At 38.1% G+C, this 19,899-nt stretch overlaps 1 protein-coding gene and 1 pseudogene across 11 annotated transcripts in view; one reads left to right on the top strand and one right to left on the bottom strand.

Moving 5' to 3' along the window:
* Nek1 (NIMA related kinase 1) overlaps positions 1-19,899 on the top strand; it is a 122,098-nt gene that overhangs the window by 84,907 nt on the left and 17,292 nt on the right. For 8 of the 11 annotated variants that reach the window (XM_038326699.1, XM_038326698.1, XM_038326706.1 and 5 more), the window contains 5 exons: positions 1,544-1,696; positions 3,660-3,824; positions 8,683-8,803; positions 10,072-10,160; positions 10,951-11,171. In XM_038326699.1, coding sequence (XP_038182627.1) covers positions 1,544-1,696; positions 3,660-3,824; positions 8,683-8,803; positions 10,072-10,160; positions 10,951-11,171 — 749 coding nt within the window. The remainder of the gene's footprint in view (positions 1-1,543; positions 1,697-3,659; positions 3,825-8,682; positions 8,804-10,071; positions 10,161-10,950; positions 11,172-19,899) is intronic. The other 3 variants (XM_038326708.1, XM_038326707.1, XM_038326705.1) reach the window with 1 other exon arrangement.
* Positions 4,288-5,387, bottom strand: LOC119812219 (annotated as a pseudogene).

Raw genomic sequence — 19,899 nt, 5'->3', positions numbered from 1 at the left:
TTTTAAGTGGGCATTCAGTTTTCCTTTTCTATTTGTTCCAGAAATTTTCTTTTCTGTTGTATTGCTTGACCCTTCTTATCAGATACCAAGTAACCTTAAGTTCCAAGTCTTTTTCCTGTTGTTTTTTTAAATCTATACTGTTTTAACCATTTTTTTTTTTTTTTTTTTTTTTTGCCAACGGTTCTAGCTTTTGATAGCTCTGTAGCAAAAGTTTTTCAGCATTGGTGCTTGAAACCCTAAGCACTGGGCCTGCTGGTTTTGCAGAAATATTGTTTCTACATTTAACGCTTATAACAACCTTTTTAAATTAAAAGTTTGTTATAAAGAACTTGCAAATAAAAAACATCATATAGAAAAATTAGCCAGGCCCAAACTCTATACATCTTAACTAACTTTTTTAGAATAGCCATTCTAAAACTGGGGAACTTCACGTTGGATTTTATACTCCACTTATCAGTTATGTTTGCTTATACTTATCCACTAGAAAAGAAATTCATTACAAAGATAAAACTAGAAAAACAGTTAGATTTAGATATTCTTTTATGATTCATGAGTCTTTTACCTTAGCCATGCTTTTGAAACTTAGGTCCATCATGCTAATTATGTTGGTGGTACAAAACTGAGTATTTGCATGAGCAAATACCTTGGAGTCTTTTGCTGTTCCCCTTTATACTGCATCCTGAGTCCTAAAGCATCTTTCAGGTGGTGTCTTTGTCAGGGTTCTATAGAGGGACAGACCTCTAGAGAGAATCTTTATTACAAGAGGATTTATTAGATTGGCTTACACGACACACTTAGAGTCTTCCAAAGATGGCCATCTCACACCTGTGCCTTGTGAGCTGCCTTTCAGCTCATTCCAGGTCCAATTGAGTTGACAACCGAGGCTAAACATCATAGTTTTTCTAAAGTCACCTTGTGTAGGCTACAATTATAAGGCCATATTAACATATATACCATGTAGTATATCATATATATTACTCTTAAGTATATAAATCTTATTTTTATTTTATTTCATGTGTGTGGGTGTTTTGCCTGAGTGTATTGTATGTCTGAGCATCTTTTGGTACCTGGTGTCTGCAGAGGTTAGAAGAGGACATCAGATCCACTGGAGATCTGAAACAGAGTTACAGATGCTTGTGAATTGCTGTATAGGTGCTGGGGAATGAACCAAAGTTCTTTGGGTGGGTAACTAGTGCTCTTAATCGCTGAGCCATTTCCCTAGTCCCTGTGTTCATGTTTCATTACCAGATATTCTGATGACTCAACACTAATATTTTTTGCCTTTCTAAATTTTATTTAAATTATTTTATCCAGGATTATTTGTAGAAAAGAAGTATTAGTTGTCTGCTTGTGATATAAACTCAAAGGCAGAGTTTTCTTAGATTGTTTTCTACCTTTTAGCCCATATTTTTATTTATCTTGTGATTTATTTTTATATTAGCTTTTAGCATGAAACAGTTGGCTGGATAATAGAAATTAAAGCTGCCAAACAATCAATTATTCGATCTTTGAGAATTGTTTCTCTATATTTCTTTCCTAACAGAACATACCGTGGGAGAGGTAATTAAGTTAGATTCCAATGGCTCTCCTAGAAAAGTCTGGGGGAAAAGCCCGACAGATTCTGTCCTGAAGATACTAGGAGAAGCTGAACTCCAACCCCAGACAGAACTACTAGAAAACACAGCTCTTAATAGTGGTAAGCACGAGAAGTAATATTATAGAAATTAATGTGTTAAGGTGTCTCCACTTTCTTGTGTGGAATTAGTCTACCTGTCCGCCTTCAGGGGGTTGGTTGTTCTCAATAGGAATGGGTCTGCCTTTGTCAGACCAGGATGAAATCTAAAGAGTAGGAAATCTGGATGAGGGAGGTGGAAAAGTCCAAGCATGTTTCCATTAGGGAGAATGGACAATTTATTAAGATTCATGATGCATTTGTGAAGAGATTCGGGAGTTAAATTGAGTAGAAAAAATGTAAGTATGTGTGACATCGTTCTGGAACTGGGAGGGAGTGCTGTCGCGGACAGGAGGGAAGACATTCTGGATTCCCGAGTCTTATGTGTGTGGGTGTTGGAGCAGCACCTGAGGAAAGGCAAGTGTGTACACGGAAGCCTTCCCACTGGACAGCTTGTTCACAAGACAGAGTGGATGAACAACAGTGCCTCGGCATGTGTGGTACCTTTTACATTCTTTCTTTCTCTGTTGCTCCTCGAGATTGAGCAGGAACTCATATCTGAAGCATATGAAAAACTGACTTAGGACATAAGGATCCTGACATGTTCTGTAGGGGTCAGCTAGAGGCTGAGAAATAGACTGTGGAAAGAGCCTGTGTACATTCCTAACAGGCAAAAGTTAGCTCTTACGAAAGGTGAATATCCTCACTGACTTCCCATTTAAAAGTCTTACCACTTTAACATCACCACACGCAGAAACGAGTACCTGCAGGGACACTTTGACCATTGGGATCCAAACCATCAAAAGAGATAATGAATTGAAATTAAAGTCACTTCACAACAGTGTCTATTTTTCTCCAATCATGTCAAGCAGGCATGTGTAAAAATTGAATGAATTTAGGGTTTTCCACTTGAGTACAATGAAGTGTGTTCAACAAGCTGAGAGTGTATGCAAAGGAATAATTCTAATGATGACTTTTATAAGGATGTCAATGGGGATGGACAATGGGGAAAGAATGTTAGAATCAGTCATTAAATGTACTTGCAAAATCAACCTTTTTGGAGATTATAATATTTCACCCTCCCTTTTTTCTAACCCTCTCAATATACCCTCCTCTCTCTGCTTCAAATCCATGAAAAATGAAATTTTTACAGAGCTAGAATAATGCCAGGCATTTACCTTTAATCCCAGCACTTGGGAAGCAGAGGCAGGCAGATCTCTGCGTTCAAAGCCAGCCTGATCTATATAGGGAATCCAAGCCAGCAAGGGCTACATGGTGAGACCCTGCTTCAAAAGAGCTGTATTAGAGTGAGACGAATAAAAACACCACTGAAAGTTAGATGTGGGAATTCCTAAAATTGGAACTGAGGAGCCATAATTTATAAAGTTCCTAATGTATAATTTATTAAAAAGCTGAGTTAGTGAGGTAGTTCAGTGAACTGTGAGATCTACATATTAGCAGGATTATTTATTGTATATATAAAATCATCCACCTATGACAACATTGATTTGGCGGAGTTGGGGCACTGGCTTGTAAACAGTCACACAAGAATGAGGAGCATCAGTAACTACAGTCAGTTGTTCTATGATAAATCTTTTCCTGGAAACAGCTATAGTGTGCAGAGTTTATAGCAACTTAGAAGTAAATATCATATGAAAAACTACATGTGAAAAATGAAGCTATATGAACAACAAATAGTTTTTAAAAGTTGGTTAGTAATTTTAAAATTCAATTCTGATACAGGTGTAATAATTTTTCCCTAAAAGGAAAAGAATTTAAATTGTGTTATCCACCTTGAAGGTCATTATGAAATGGAACTTGGCTGTCACATTTTCTTAACTTATTAGTTTCTAGTGTGTAAGAGAGCTTCACCTGTTGCAACAATCTAGGGTTTGTTTTTGTTTTTGTTTTTTTGCTCTAAATATCATTGCAAGTAACTTCAAAACCTTTTGAGAGCAGTAGACTTTTCGTTGATTTGCTTCTACAGAGATTTATCCTGAAGGCGAAAACTACAAGCCCTTAATTGTTGGAGAAGAGAAACCAGAATGTATTTCAAAAGAAATAAATCCATCAGCTACTGTTGATTCTGTTGAAACAGAAAGCCCAAAGTTTAGTGAGGTGCCTCCACCAATGTCAGAAGGAAATGTGGAAGGTATGTTGTAATTCATTTAAATGAGCTAAATTTTATTTAACACTGAATCATTGAAGAAATTGTCAAAGTTTGTATGCTTGAGTAATTCATCTCAAAATAGGCTCACTAATTTTTTTTTTGAAAAGTTAAAAATTCCTTAATTTTTTATTCCTGGTACCACTACCACAATTTACAGGGCAGTATACCTGATGTAATGAAAAGAAAAAAGAAAGAGAAAGCTACAACAGATAAAAGACCTCAGGAATGGAAATCTAATTGACACTACATAGCTACAGTTTTTGCAAACTGTGGCTCTGACAGTCCTGAACAAGAAGGGCCTCCTGTTTAAGCTGCGGTAACTTTTCTGACTATGGATCATCACTCCTTCTGTGGCAGATTTTTACAGTTCCTCTAATGCATTTAGGACGACTGTCTCAAAGTAACCTGCAGCTTTCCTGACAACTCCTCGCTCTCTCTCCTGCTAAGAACTGTAGCCCTTTTCTGCTGTTTTTTAAAACCTTCTGCTATCATATCCACCACTTCCACCACCTGATCCATAGCCACCACCATGGGGACTGCCTGAGCTTCTTCCACCAAAACTGCCCCCTTTCATGGGTCCATAATTTGATTGCTGTTGTCCACTATAATTTCCAGAGTCATTATAGTTCCCACCACCATAGTTACCTCCACCAAAATTTCCTCCTTCATTGTAACCGTCATATCCTCCTCCCCCACCACCATATCCACCACCCTGGTTTCCATAGCCTGGTCCACCACCACCATAGCCTCCTCTACTGACTGCTGTAGCCAGGACCACCACCATAACTGCCACCATCCCCTCCAAACCCATTACATCCACCATCACCACCTCCATAACCACCTCTGCTGCCACCACCTCCACCACATAGCCGCCTCTTCCACCAAAGTTTCCACCACAACCAAAATTACCTCCACCACCTCCAGAGTTCCCTCCACGACCCATAAAATTGCCAGATCCACCTCCACGGCCTCTCTGTGATCCAGCAGACTGCATCTCTTGTTTAGAAAGGGCCTTTTTCACTTCACAATTATGCCCATTAATAGTGTGGTTTTCTGAACAACAATTTTATCAACTGTGTCACGGTCATCAAAAGTCACAAAAGCAAATCCTCTCTTTTTCCCACTCTGCCTGGCTTCCATAACTTCTATGGTTTCAATCTTGCCATACTTTCCAAAGTAGTCTCTCAGGTTATACTCTTCTGTATCCTCTTTAATACCACCAACAAAGATTTTCTTCACTGATAAATGGGCACCAGGCTTTACAGAATCCTCTCTAGAAATGGCTCTCTTTGGTTCTACCACGCGCCCATCAACTTTGTGTGGCCGAGCACACACTGCAGCATCCACCTCTTCAACACAAGAGTAGGTCACAAAACCGAAGCCCCTGGAACGTTTTGTTTGGGGATCTCTCATTACCACACAGTCTGTAAGTGTGCCACATTTCTCAAAATGTTCTCTTAAGCTATCGCCTGTGGTTTCAAAGCTCAGATCACCAATAAACAGTTCCCTCAACTATTCTGGTTCCTTTTGATCATGGCCCTCCATTTTGAGATCGGACTTGCATCTTCCAACTCAAGTTCAATATCTAGGCTCACTAATTTTAGTAACTATCTTTTCCCCCCGTTTTTGGTTTTGAAGACCAAGAGTTTTCAAGGGTTGCATTAGGAGGGTCAAGCTGATCTAGAATGCAGAGTCCCGCTCTCGCTGCTGGTGAGAGCTACAGGCATAAAGAACATGCGTCCTAGTTAGTGGCCATTCTATTCCATTATTTTATTGATCAGGGTTGAGTGAAGACTGGGATTGTGATTTTCCTAGTACATTGTGTCCTTGCCTAAGAGGCCAGGTGATGTGATACTCAGCTGTCAGTGAGACTACTTGATGGTTTTTCTGCCATCTTGGAAGGTACACCTCAAAGGCCTAATATGACAGGCCCCTCCCTGCCTTTTGAGGAACCTCAGTCCCATTATGTATTCTTCCTATCTTTTAAAAAAAGCTTTTATTATTTTATGAACATGGGGGTTTACCTGTTTGTATGCCCGGTGCCTGCCTAAGCCAGAAGGTGATGATGCAGCTGAAGTTTGAGATGATTGTGAGTCACCATGTGGGTGCTGGGAATTGCACTTGGGTTCTTTGGAAAACACCCAGTGCTCTTAACAGTTGAGCAGTCTCCAGCACCTGTTTTTCATAGCTTATATGATTTTATTTTCTGATGACCCAGAGGTTCTTAGGTGGGGGAAATAGGATTCACCTCTGAGAGGAAAAGTTTTAAAGAACCTATAGCTCAGGTGCTACATTAAAAGTTGTTTATGTTTTTTTTTTGTTTGTTTGTTTGGTTGGTTGATCTTTTTTGCGGTGTATGTTCTTTAAAGTTAACCAGAGAACTGAACGGGGACCATTAGCACTTCTATTGGTCAGCGCTGTCACAAACCCAGAGTGTGCCCATGGTAGGTGATAGGCCTGACTCTCAAAGGGAAGAGTATTAAAGAATCTGCAACCATCTTTAACCTACCAGCCTGCTCATTAACTAAAAATACTACATTCTTTCCACAATAACATTTATATTTTAGTCTCAGAAAATTGCCATGGGTTTTTTTCTGAGCTAAATAAACTTTATGATGCTTTGACTTCCAGATACCAACCAGAGGCTGCCAGTTTCCTAAACATTCAGTCATGAATAGGAATAGCATCACTTCCATTGTGTTCATTAGATAAGGAGACTGTCAGAGACTGTGTACCATGCAGCGTGTTCACCACAGTATACCCATTGTGTTCACAGAGCATGGTTAGTCATGCTGGGACAGAATGATGTGTATGTTGGCATCTAAGCCCCTGAGTGAGGCCTCATGAATGCCATTAACTTCCTTCTGAGAAGAGGCCCGGAGAGTCAGCCTTTGTTCTGGATCATGCTGGAAATACATGAAGAAAAGAGCTGTCCGTGTACCTGGAGGAAAACCTTTCTCCAGAACTGACTGTGCTGGGATCCTGGTGCTACATTCTCTGACCCTGAAATGAAGAGAAATAACTTTCTCTTCAAGCCACCCAGTCTGATACTTTATCATAGTATCCCAAACAAGGCAGTATGTTGTACCCTTCTTAAAAATTAAGAATAAAAAATAAGAGATAAAATCAACCAGCAGGTTGAGTGTACATATAGTGGAGAGTATATAGCCTAGTTTGGAGGTTGGCAAGCTTCACTTTTCCTGCAGAGTAAATATTTTAGGCTTTATTGAAAGCATGATCACAAATTGAATTTAGGAGATAGAATATTTGATACAGTTGATGATCGCTAGGGAATTGTTAAATAGTGAATCTGCCCCTTTAAGAAGCTGATCTCTCTAAGCAGTCCAGCCCACAGCCTGAGAAAACAGGCCTTGTTCCCCCCCTTGCAGTTCTTTTTCTGGGACATAGAGTTAAGAAGCTATCTGTGCTGTGGTTCTGCCACCCTTGATTTATAGTGCTACACTGTATCTGGCTCCTCCGTGCTCCCTGTCAATGGGCTGTGTTGAACAAAATCATGTGATACGGAGCTTCATACCAGCACCTGGAAGGATATAAAGGTCATATATTTTCCTGTGTTCGGAGGATTTCTCTAAAGTTGATCCCCTCCCGTCATCCTGTCCATGACAGCTGTCTCTCTCGTTCTTTAAGCGTTGTGGGTTCTAAGGGAGATTTCTCTTCCATCAGGCCTTCTCCTTCCTGTTGTCTGTTAGAGGGTGCTGTCCTGCCTCGGAGCCTGACCGCAACTCTATTATCTTGAAGCCGATAAAACTCTCCCAAAGGAAAACTTGTGTCAGCTTCTTTCTAGCAACAACCAACCCGTTTGCCACCTCCTTTTCGCCCTCCATTTAACAAGAACAGAATTACATACACATTAAAAGACAAAAAGGTTCTTCTATCTTAGTACATACCTTGAATGGATGACCCAAACATTCATGTGAGCAACAGATAAAAATTATTAGTATTTGCATGTCTCTTGTCTTTCACAATAGGGCAAATCATTAGAAATTTGTAAATAGACAAGAAAAAGCATATCTGAAGTCCATGAAAAAGTGGGCACGGTGTTGAATTAAGTAAGAAAGTATATGATCTCAGACAGGAAAACTAGAAGTCTCAGTGGGGCTGGAGAGAAGACTCAGTAGTTAGGCACTTGCTGCAGTTATGCAGACCAGAGTGTGAATCCCTGCACCCCACATCTGCCATCCTGCAAGCACTCAGAACTTCAGCTCGAAGGGATCCGGCTCTTTTCTAGCCTCTCCATATATTTACACACACCTTGCATATGTGCATACACTCAGCAGACATGTACATGCACATATAAATGGACAGATAGACTCTCTTTAAAGACGGCCAGAAAAACAGATAGTTCCCTAGCTATTAATTATTTGAGGGTATAAAAAAATTGATTTAGCAAACTTCAGTTCTTCTCAAGGCCATTGTAAAAGTCCAGGTAATCGTATTGGTTTTCTTTTGTGGTTGTTGGAAGATTTTAAAGATTAAAGTTTCTTTACTAAATATTAACAATACAGTCTATTTTCTCATACTTGTAACAACGGGTATCTTTAGTCTTTAGTTTTGATTCATTTAAGCTGATTTACATATTGCTGTAGTTTTAATAAGGCATATATCTTACATAATCACAGTACTCAAGTATTTTTGTTACACCAAAAAAGTGAAAGGCCTAGTTTTTCATTTCAGGAATGACTGTGCTACAGAACTAGCCCAGAAAGCTTTAAACAGTTGATTTTCTTTAGTTAAACTAACTGTCATAATAACTTACAGAAAGTTAGTCAGCCTATTCTCAGCAAACTTTATTCTGACATCTCCTGATCTTGCTTTGCAGAACCTGATGATTTGGAAACAGAAGTTCTCCAAGAGCCAAGTAGCACAGACACAGATGGGAGTTTGCCACGTGCTGTTAATGATGTGTGGACTAGTGGGGAAGAAGAAGCTAAAGAAACTGAGTATGTTGTCTTTTTCTTTACTTTTCAAAGCCAGGTCTCCTTAGTAAGGAGACCTTTAATAATTACTCTTTAATAAGTAATGCTTCATTGAACTAATATTGTAGTTTAATAACTTCATATTGTAATACTCCCTATAAAGTAATTTGATTTCTTAATAGATATTAGCATGGGACAGAAATCAAAAACTATATAACGATAAGCAGTAAATGTCTTGCCAGCCTTTATTTCCATTCAACCAATTTCTGATCTTTCTCTGCAGATAATTTTTATTATGTATAAACAAAATACATAGTCTTTTCAAATACAGTTGTTAATATATACAATGCTTATTAAAACTTTTTCAGTTTTTTAAAATTTGTTTGTGTGTCTTTGAAAGTATATGCTCACATGTGTGTGCACAGATAAAATATGGAAGCAGGAAGGCACACTGAATCCCTTGGAGCTGGACCTGCAGTATTTATGAGCTGACCCTTATGTGTGCTGGGATCCAAACTCTGGTCCTTATGAAAGAACAGTCAATGCTCCCTCTTAACCACTGAGCAATCTCCATGCTCACTTTGTTTATAAAGTCGGTAGTCAGCAGTTAAAAAGGGCTTACTGCTCTTGCGGACCTGGGCTTGGCTCCCAGCACATACATGCCAGCTCATAGACCCCTGTAACTCTAGTTTTAGGGTTCTGATTCCTCTTCCATCCTATAAGGATTCCTGTGCACATGTGATGCACACACATACACTCAGGTACACACACATACATATAGAACAAATACTTTTTAAAAAGTTTGTAGTCTGGGAAATTTTCTCACATTAATAATGAAAGTTCTCTATATTCCATTATATGGATATAAGACAATTCAATAACCTACTACTTGATAAATATTCATGCTATGTATTGTGATACTGCAATGAGTAATATTTTACATAATATATTTTTGCAAAATCAGGTGTGTTTTTTTGAAGCAGAGATGTAATATTTAGATGAATTGCATTTGTCATTTAGTCATTCTTCAGAGTTTTGACCAATGTAAACTTTGAGAATGAATGAATGACTATTAACTAATGATTAATGATTGTTGAGAGTTTCGCTTTGCTCAAAGTAGAAAACGCTGTACTTACAAGAGAAAGTATTATATTAAGATTAGAAAATGATTTGGACAAGGGAGTTCAGGATGCTAGTAGATGTGGATTTCATTTTCTTTATATAAGAGGGCTTTTATTTCTAATAAAACTACGTGGTATTTGTTTTGTTTGGTTTATCTATGTCTGTGGCAGGTTGGAAGATAAGATTGCTGTGCAGCAGAGTGAGGTTTGTGAAGGCAGAATTCCAGGGAATGTGGAGCAGTCTTGTGAGGATCATGCAGGTAAGCGCCACTGTAGGAGTCTAACTTTCTGGACAGCTTCTTAACACCAGCCTGTCTCATTTGGGCACCATGTCTGAGGGAATAGGCCTAGAGACTAGGAACCTGTACTAGCTAGCCTGGTATTGTGGTAATATAAACAGTTAACTTTTTGGTAAGATGCATTGTTGAAAATGAAAAGAATTTACTGCTAAAACAAAGCAGTATTCTAAAGACACTTAGTAAACTGGCATCTTTTTAAAAATATTGTTGGTCAAAATATAATACAATAAAATAATTTTTCTGCTCTATGAAAATGAACAGAAAAATTGATTTTCTAAACTGTATTTTTACATTTCTTTAGATTTCTATATTTTAAAACTTCCAATATAATAAAAATATATATCAAATTAAAACGTTATGTCTCCTTAATGGTTATTAATAAGATAGTATACAGTATATTTATATGTATACTTTGATTTTGTTTTCTTGGTATGAGTTTTTTTTAATTAAAAAATATTTTATATGGCTGAGTGTTTTGTCTGCATATAAGTAATATTTGTTCCACATGTAGTCATGGTATAGCATGTCAGATTCCCTGGAACTGCAGTTAACGATGGTTGTGCGCTGCTGTGGTGGGTCCTGGGAGCCACACCCAGGTCCCCTGCAAGCACAGCAGGTGTTTTAGCACCAAGCCATCTCTGCAGGTCTTAGGATGGGATGCATGTTAAATATTATATGATACTTGCTGATATTTTTAGAATTTTAAGTGCTATTCTATAGATTTATGATATAATCTCTTTTTATTCCACAGAGCTTGCAGTAGATGATTCTCAGCAGTCTAGATGTGACGTAGAGAAGTCAGTACCACCAGAACCATTTTTCCAGAAAGTGGCTCATTCTGAGCACTTGAGCGTAGTTCAGTCAGAACCAGTTCCACTTCGATCTCGCTCTGATTCACCACCAAAAACTAAAACCAAGAACTCCTTACTGATTGGGCTTTCAACTGGTCTGTTTGATGCAAACAACCCAAAGGTAAGTGTGGTCTCATTTGGATAATGCTGGCTCTCCACTGATAGCATCGCTTGATTGCCAGTGTTGGTTTTTAGTTGATTCAAAACCCAAACAAGTACAAACAGAAGCAACAGAGTGTCCCGACTTCATTGGCTATTGGCTAGGGCTCTTTTTAGTGGTACTAACAAATAGCTTTGGAGCTATGGTTCTCTCAGTAAATATCCTACTTGGGGAATAAGACAGAGTTTATAGCAGGCACTCCAAGTTGCTAGTCTGAGGAATTGTTTTCTCAGCTACCATTCAGTGTTATCATACATCAGGTCCCACAGCAAATGCCAGTACCTCCAGCTAAAGAATGCGGCTGTTTTGGCAACCTTGATATTCCTGATTCTGTTGAGAGGGTCCGGGGATAGGTGCACGTCCTTTCCTGATAGTTCCTTGGACTCTTGCACACCACTCTGGCTCTTGTGGTTTTCACTCTTTGATAGGCAGCTTTGTTCTAGGACTGTGTGGTTGCAGAGTAGATACAGCTTCCATCTGGATTCCCTTAGCTCCTCTGCCTGCTTCCCTGCAGAGCTCTCCTCTGGATTTATAAATTCATTTGCCTACTTTACTTATATGTAATTTTATATATGTATATCTACCAAAATATATCGTGTATATTGTTTGTGTAGTTTTTTATTGTATATATTGCAATATTACAGATACTGTTTTGATATTATTAAAAAATTAGTCTAACTTATAGTCTCTTTTTCCATTAATTGTTGTTATCATGCATGTGTGTGCGTATTTATTTATTTATTTATTTATATTCCTTAACATAGCCTGCCCGGTCTTGTCTGCTACTTGTATGTGTGTTTCAGGGCTAACCTCTTGGTATTGAATCACCAGTTGATGTGCTGCTCCCTGGTGAAGACTGCTTGCCCCACTCTCAGTAGTCCTTCGTTGCCTGTAGTTTTTGTGTAAGACTGAGGCCTCATAGGCTTCCCCTTCTGCTTTGGCATCTCTGTTATTGTTGTTCTTATTCAGCTCATGCTTTAGCAGTCATACTGGTAAGACATTATGGGTGTAGCTTCTTACATGATTACTAGGAGATACTATCTTATAGCAAACTCCCTGATCCTCTGGCTTGTACACCTTTCCTGCCCCTTCTTCTGCAGTGTTCTCTGAGCATTAGCTGAGGGTTGTTTGGTAGGTGTATACATTAGGGCAGGACTCCATAACTCTGCACTTTTTTTGCTTGTTGTTTTCTGTGTTGGTCTCATTCTATTGCAAAGAGAAGCTTTCTTGGTAAAAAGTAAGGACTGCACTTAGACTCTTAGAGTATAGAGATAAACGTTTAGAATATAGTTAACGATTATCCTGGTTTAGTAAAGTGGAGGTTGTAGGTTCTTTTCCAAGATCCATGACTTCACTAACCATGGTTAATTGGCTAGGTTTCCAGTGCCAGGTGTGATTTTCCTCTTGTTGAGTGGGTCTTAAGTCTGATTAGCAAGTTGCTGGTTACCATCAAGGTATATATGCCACTACTGCACCCTTAAAGTTATCGTGCCGTGCTGGTCATTGTTGTGGTTCATAGGCATCATAGCTGGGTATAACTGTTGGATTTTTCCCTATTTTTGGAAGCTTGCATGGAACGTTCTGGTTCTATGAAAGCTAGTCATCAGAGCAGTTCTTCAGGTCAGTTCCACATGAGAGGCATCTGGGCCCTGCTTTACCAATAGGGACACTCCACCTTGGGACTGGGAGGGCAATCAAGGGCTATAATGTTTTAGGAGTCAGTCTCTTGGAGAATTTTGACCTGGTGTTGGGAATTCTGTTAGATTACTTTGTAACACATTCTTAACAGTTTATTTCTATCATCGAAGCTTTGTCTCTGTTAATCCTAATTGTTTTCATAAAATAAATTTCTACAAGTAAAATCCAAAATTTATAATGGCTGAATTATTTCTATTTAAGAAATAGTTTTGTGGCTAGAGAAATTGCTCAGTCAGTAAAGTGTAGGCTTCAACACCTAAGTTTGAATATCCAGCACCCACGTAGAGCCGGGCAGGTAGTACCCAGCTAAAATCCTAGTGCAGGAAGATCGCTGGAGTTGCTGTTGAGCCAACCTAATCAAATTGGTGAGCTCCATGTTTGGTGAGATCATGACTCAAAAAATAAGGTAGAGAGAAACTGAAAAAGACACCTAAAAAATGTAGGCCTCCTTCTACACACATGTATACACATGAACACATACACACACAGAGAATAGTTTTTGTGCTATTAAAATTCCTCAAAAATGAATGAAGTATATCCATTTCTCCATGTGCTAAAAAGCACCATTATAATTTACTTAAAAGTATCTCTTTAATGAAAAATTAAGTGTTTGCTTAAATTCATATTTTTATATCTGAAATTGACTGTTTTTGTCTATTTGCTCCTATATATAATTAAATTGCCAGCGTTCTTTAATCTTTAACTGTGTTTCAAAATAACATCATTTTGTTTTTCAATCTAGTTGAATGTTCTTTTTACTGGTAAAGTGTTTGTTTCTCTTAAACTTAGATATGTTAAATTATGTTGCTTACTCTAAATGGCAGACATTAGAAGATGTTTTATAGTCTTCAGTATTAAATCCAAAGGCATCATCAAACAGACAAGCACTATCATATTACTTATGTACTTTCTTTGTATGTGTATTTGTGCACGTGTGTCTATAGATGCCAGTAGTCAAACTCAGGCATTGTTCTTTAGACATTGTGCACTTTGGTTTTTGAGATAGCGCCTCTCATTGGCCTGGAGCTTCCCAGTTAGGCTAGGCTGGCTCACCACCATGCCCAGGAATCCTTGCCTCTGCCGCCCAGCACTGGGATTACAAGCACACATCACATGGTAAGCTTTTTACATGGGTGCTGGCATCAAATGCAAGTCCTCATGTTTGCTTGGCAAGCACTTAAATCAGAACCATTCACCAGCTCCCCATGTGCTTTCTGTATAGCTGTCATTAGCCCGAGCTTTTGAATTTATTGCTATCTACTGGGTTAATATTCACATTATGTGATGCTTTTGAATATTGGAGTCCTCTTAAAACTTTAATTGAGCTTAAAAACTTCTATTTGAAGTGCTTACTCTGGAAGATTTTAGCCATAATGCAGATATCATGTAGATTTCTGTGAGAGAAGAGGCAAGAAGGAAAAAAGAAGAAACCTAGCAATCCATGGGCATTTCAGACTAGAAAAGAAATTTTCACGCCCATTCTGAGATCAGGAACGCCATCACTGGGCCAGTGTAGTAAACAGTCAGATTGATAATGGTAGTCAAAACTTCATAACTGAACCAATAAAATAAAAATTATAAGTAATCCCATTAAACTAAAATGGTGTGACCTAACTTTTTACAACGATTTTCACTGCTCGATCAGGTCTTTTTGTATTAATTTAAATTACTTGTGACCTTTTTCTAACAAAGTCTTCTCTCACCCACTTGCCTTCTCAAGGGCTTTGCTTTTCTGCTCCAGCCCATCTTTTCTATAGTGGATCATTTCTTCAGTGTCCTAAGAAATCTCATCGTAAAATGCAAGCCTGGCTTGACCACGTCTTGTTTACTCACCCACCATCTGTTTCTCTGCTATACATGACTACACATCTTAAATATGTTGTAGTCTCTACACATGCATTCACTCCCAAGTACATTCTGCATGGCTTTCGACTAATGCTCTTGTCTAGGTCGGCAGTTGGTAGTACACTGCCATTCCTGAACCCACTCTCTCCTTTCTTCTCAGCAGCGTTGTTACTGCGCTGTACTGAGCGCCGTGCTCTCCAAGTTTGTCTCTGAACTGCTGATGACTCTGCGGTCTCCTTTGGTTGTAGCTCCTATGCTACAAATCCGTTTTTTAAAAAAGTTTATTCTTTAGCTGTCAAGTAAAATGTTCTATATCAATTAAATCAAATAAGTTGATAGTGTTGTTCAAGGCTCCTATATCTTTGCTGATTTTTTGTATACTTGAGCTGTCAATTGCTAAATGAAGGTTGAAATTTTTATCTATACTTGTACTATTTCTTAATTGTGTCAGCTTTTTATTCTATGCATTGTAGAGTTCTGCTAGTGAATAAAAATGTGGTATTGTCGTCTTCTGGATGAATTGATATGATACTATTTTGATATGTCCTTTGATAGTGATATATAAGTCTTCAAAGCTTTGCCAGTTTTTGTATTTATTTATTAAGTACTTAAAAAGAATGATGAAATTGCCATTCAGTTACATTTAAATTAAGAATTCTTAGGCTTCTCGAACCCACACCTTTATTCATATGAAGTGAATCTTGTTATTTCTAGTCATTACCTGCTCTGAAGTCTATAGTATCTGGTTTTCATACAGACATTCCCTCTTTCTTAGTTTAGCCTTTGTACTGAATTTAAATGTTTACATCCTTTACTACTTTTATTTTATATTTAAAGTAGTTTTCTCATAGTAAGAGTCCAGTTTTGCTTTTTTAAAAAAAAATCTTTGTGCATATGAGTGTGCCTACGTATTTGTGTGAATACACATGCGGAGGCCACAGGACCACCCACAGGGGTTGGTTGTCATCTTCCACCTTGAGACAAGTGTCTTGTTGGCTACTACGGTAGGCCAACTTGGCTGGCCCAGAAGCTCCCAGGAAGACTCCCATTCCCTCCCACAGGGGCTGTAGATTAGTACAACCTATTGGCCTAACCTGGGTTCTGGAAATCCAAACTCAGATTTTTTACACTTGAACAGCAAGCACTGGACCAACTGAGCCATCTACCCTGCCAAAGTTTTACTTTGTAACCAGTATGAAATCTCTTTAACATAAGCATCCATATGATGTCATCAATGTGACTGGATTTGCACCTGTGATTCAGCTATTTGTTTTTCTACTTGATTACTTTTGTTCAAAACAGAAACAAAATAGCAAAGTTTTTATTTTTCCTTTATTTGGGGTTCAGTGTTTTTAGAATTTCATCTTCTCTTTCTACTATAGCTTCTGCATATACTTCTTTTAAACAATTAAATGATCATTCTGCTTTCAAAATAAATCTTTAGCTTATCATAAATTCTCTTCCAGTAATATTGTACAAGTTGGTGTGTAATTGAGAACCTCACAGTGTTACTGCTGCTTCCATCTTCCTGCCTACCTCTGTGTACTTTTTTCTTCCACTTTGAGAATCAAACATTTCTTGTCTAGGCTGTTGATAGCTTTTTTCTTTTTTCCATACTCAGTTTTAAAGAATATATCTACTAGATGTAGGGTTATTGTCTTCAAGGTTACACTTGTTTTTGACAAGTTTGTCAGAGAGTAATCCTCATTCCCTTGTATTTAGTGTTCCTTTTAGTATTCAACTAATTTAGAGCACAGGTGTATGTGTGTCCTTCTTGGAAACTGCTTATTCATTTCCTAACTTCTCTGACCCAAATAATAACACAGAAACTATATTAATTACAACACTGTTTGGCCAATAGCTTAGGCATATTCCTAGCTAGTTCTTACATCTTAAATTATCTGTTTCTATTAATTTGTGTATTGCCACAAGGCTGTGGCTTACTGATAAAGTTTCAGCATCTCTCTCTCCTTCGGCAGCTACATGCCTTTGTCTTCTTTCCTCCTCTATCTCTACTTGGAATTCCCACCTTGCCGTATTCTGCCCTGCCATAGGCCAAAGTAGCATCTTTATTAGCCAGTGATAACAAAGTATATTCATAGCATACAGAGGGGAATCCCCCATCAGAGTCTTTTGATGGTATAGTTCTCATCAAGTCTTGAAACCTTTAGCTCTTAGTTTTGTGCCCTTTCTACTGTCTTCCTGAGTCCAGTTACATACATATTAGACTACTTGATACAATGTCATAAGTTACTGAACCTTCGATCATTTTGGTTTTCCATGGAGTAGATTTTGTCATGTGTTCAAATTTGCCTGTCTTCCTTTCTGTAGTGATAAGCCATTCTCATTCAATAAAAAAGTCATTTAAGTATTGCCTTAGCATTCAAAGTTTCTGTTTTTTACCTACTGGTTTTCCTACTAGTTTAGGGTCTTATCATTTTGCTCCTCATATGTTCTATAATTGTTTAAAGCTGGACATCATAAATATCATATGGCGAGTATCTGGGGTCTGTTGTCATCCTTTTAACATGTGTTGGGCTTTTTCAGATAGTCCAGTTACCTCTCAATCCATTTTACATTTTCAAGCTTTTTCAGCTTTACTGGAGCAGATATAAAATTATTTACCATAGAGCTAATTCAGCTTGTTAACCTCTGGCCTTCTGTGGCGTCCACAGCATGCCCAGATTCTCATTGAAGACACTCTTCACATCTGGTCAAAGTTCAGTCGTCTCCTCTACCTGCATGAGCCTTGAGAATTCTTCAGCCTTCTTAACCGATCTTCCTCACTCCATTTCCATCTGTAACCTTCCGTCCCAATTCAAACCAGAGCCATTTTTAATGTTAGGTATCATATCAAGTGGAGAGTTTCACTCTACATGTACGTGTAAGACCTTGCAGGGTTTTGCATCCTTTTTGCCTAGTGGAACTCAATCTTCATTTTGTTAGTACAGGAAGTTCACACAGACTTCAGCTAAGTCCTTTCAGACAGAAGACCAGTTTAGTGGCTGGATACACCTCATTTGTTTCTGTCATCCCAGAATCACTATCTTACTTGCATGCTGTTTAGTGTCTAAGTTGTTTTATATGTTTCATCCAGTTTTCCAGTTGTTTTGTGGGAGGCTAAGTCTAGCCCTTGATAGTCTTTCATAAGAACAGGAGTCCTCAGTAGATAAATGTTAGTTTGTCAAGGCCATCTCTTGAGCCTTTCCACTGGCACTGCTCCACAAATACTCTCTGACCTTAATTATTATTTAAGTGGTGACACGTTTTATTAATCAAATCTTTCTGCTGGTCACTTGTATATTTCGTCCACCCACTAGCCATGTCATCCAGTTGGTTTTTAATTAGTCTTCCTCATTCTGTTTCTTTGCCCAATTCAAACCTGAAGCGTTTTTAATGTTAGTTATAATATCACATCAGTACTATGCTTAAGACCTGAGATTTTTCTGATGCTATTAAATTGCATTCCTTCTTCACCATGGTCTGTAAGATTTGACAAGACATTAACCACCTCTCTGACTCACCTCCCAGTTGCTTTCATCCTCTTTCCCCTTGATAGTCAAACCCTTCCTATGTTAGAGACTTTGTACGTTCTATTAGCCTTAACCCAGATTGAGCTTCTCTTTGTTCTTTTCAATTCTAACTCATTTTTTATAGGGTTTCTCTGTAGCTTTGGAGGCTGTCCTGGAACCAGCTCTTGTAGACAGGCTGGCCTTGAGCTCACAGAGCTCGGCCTGCCTCTGCCTCCCGAGTGCTGGGATTAAAGGCGTGCGCCACCACCGCCCAGCGAATTCTAACTCATTTTTGACTTTCAGGTATCATTTCTCAAATGTTATCTTCACAAGCCTTGAGCACAGTAATTTCCATCCAAAGTTACCCTTGTATTTATTTTATAATTCATAGAATTCATCTTATTTTTTGTTTATCTTCTGCTAGAATAGTATCACCTTCAGGCTAAGAACCTTACTTACAAATTTTACACACACCAACACACACACACACACATACACACACACACACACACACACACACACACACACACACATATAGCTATAGCCCATGGCTTAGAATATAATGAATGATAGATAAATATTTGGTAAGTAAATGGGTGAATAGCAGACATATGGCCCTCCCTGCCATAGTAGACTGAAACTATGCGTCAAGATAAATAATCCTCCCTTTAAAAAATGTACATATGAGCCAGTGAAATGATTCAATGAGTATATGTAATTACCTCCAAGCCAGACAACCCAAGTTCAGTACCCAGGACCCACATGGTTAAAAAAATAAAAAAAAAACCCAACAACTCCTGCAAGTTATCCTCTTACTTCCAGTAGTACACCATGGCACCCAAATGTGTACCTGCCCACATACAAACATATAATTAAAAAATTTAAATATATACATGCAAACATAATTAAAATAGTAATGAGTGAGACTGCTGATTCATATTCTAGCTCAAGTCTTTTAGTTGTTTTTTAAGTGCCTTAGTTTCTCATATGTAAAGTAGGGATAGTTATGGTTTCTTGCCCATAGAATTACCAAAAGAGTGAGACCAAGTGAGTGACGCACTTATGTTCCGCGTGTTTTCTAGCCGTGCACTCAGTAAGTGTTAGATGCCATCACCAAGGAGGATGAGAATTACAGGAACTCTTAGCAGTTGCAGAGTCTCTAAGACAGTAATTGTGCACTACAAGCTTTGTTTATTTCATTGACCTCAAAGTACATTCCTATAGATAATAATATACATTTTTTCAAAGCTCTGAGGAAGGCATTTGACATTTCTACTGTAATGAGGGGTAAGCAGGTTGTATTTAACATGATTAAACATTACACAGGATGTACAGTCAAAATTACATGATACCCTGTTAATATGTACAATTTTTATGTTTTCATGTATCAATAAAATCAGTTTAAGAAAATAAAACTAGTTAACAAACTGAAAAAAAATAAACTGAAGTACATTCTTGATTGTGCTTCATCTTTCAATATCCAATACATATAAAAAAGTTAGTTTCTAAAAGGCGTTGTGTATGCTAGAAATATTCACATCAGGAATTTATTCACCTATGATAGTTACTTAATGCAAGATCTGTTAGTACAAAAAGATTTGTCTTCAGTTTATGCTAATATTCCTTTGTGGCCT

This window comes from Arvicola amphibius, chromosome 4, assembly GCF_903992535.2.
Source record: "Arvicola amphibius chromosome 4, mArvAmp1.2, whole genome shotgun sequence".
Taxonomy (NCBI): domain Eukaryota; kingdom Metazoa; phylum Chordata; class Mammalia; order Rodentia; family Cricetidae; genus Arvicola; species Arvicola amphibius.
Note: the sequence above shows the minus strand (reverse complement) of the source record. Positions and strands in the feature narration are given on the sequence as shown.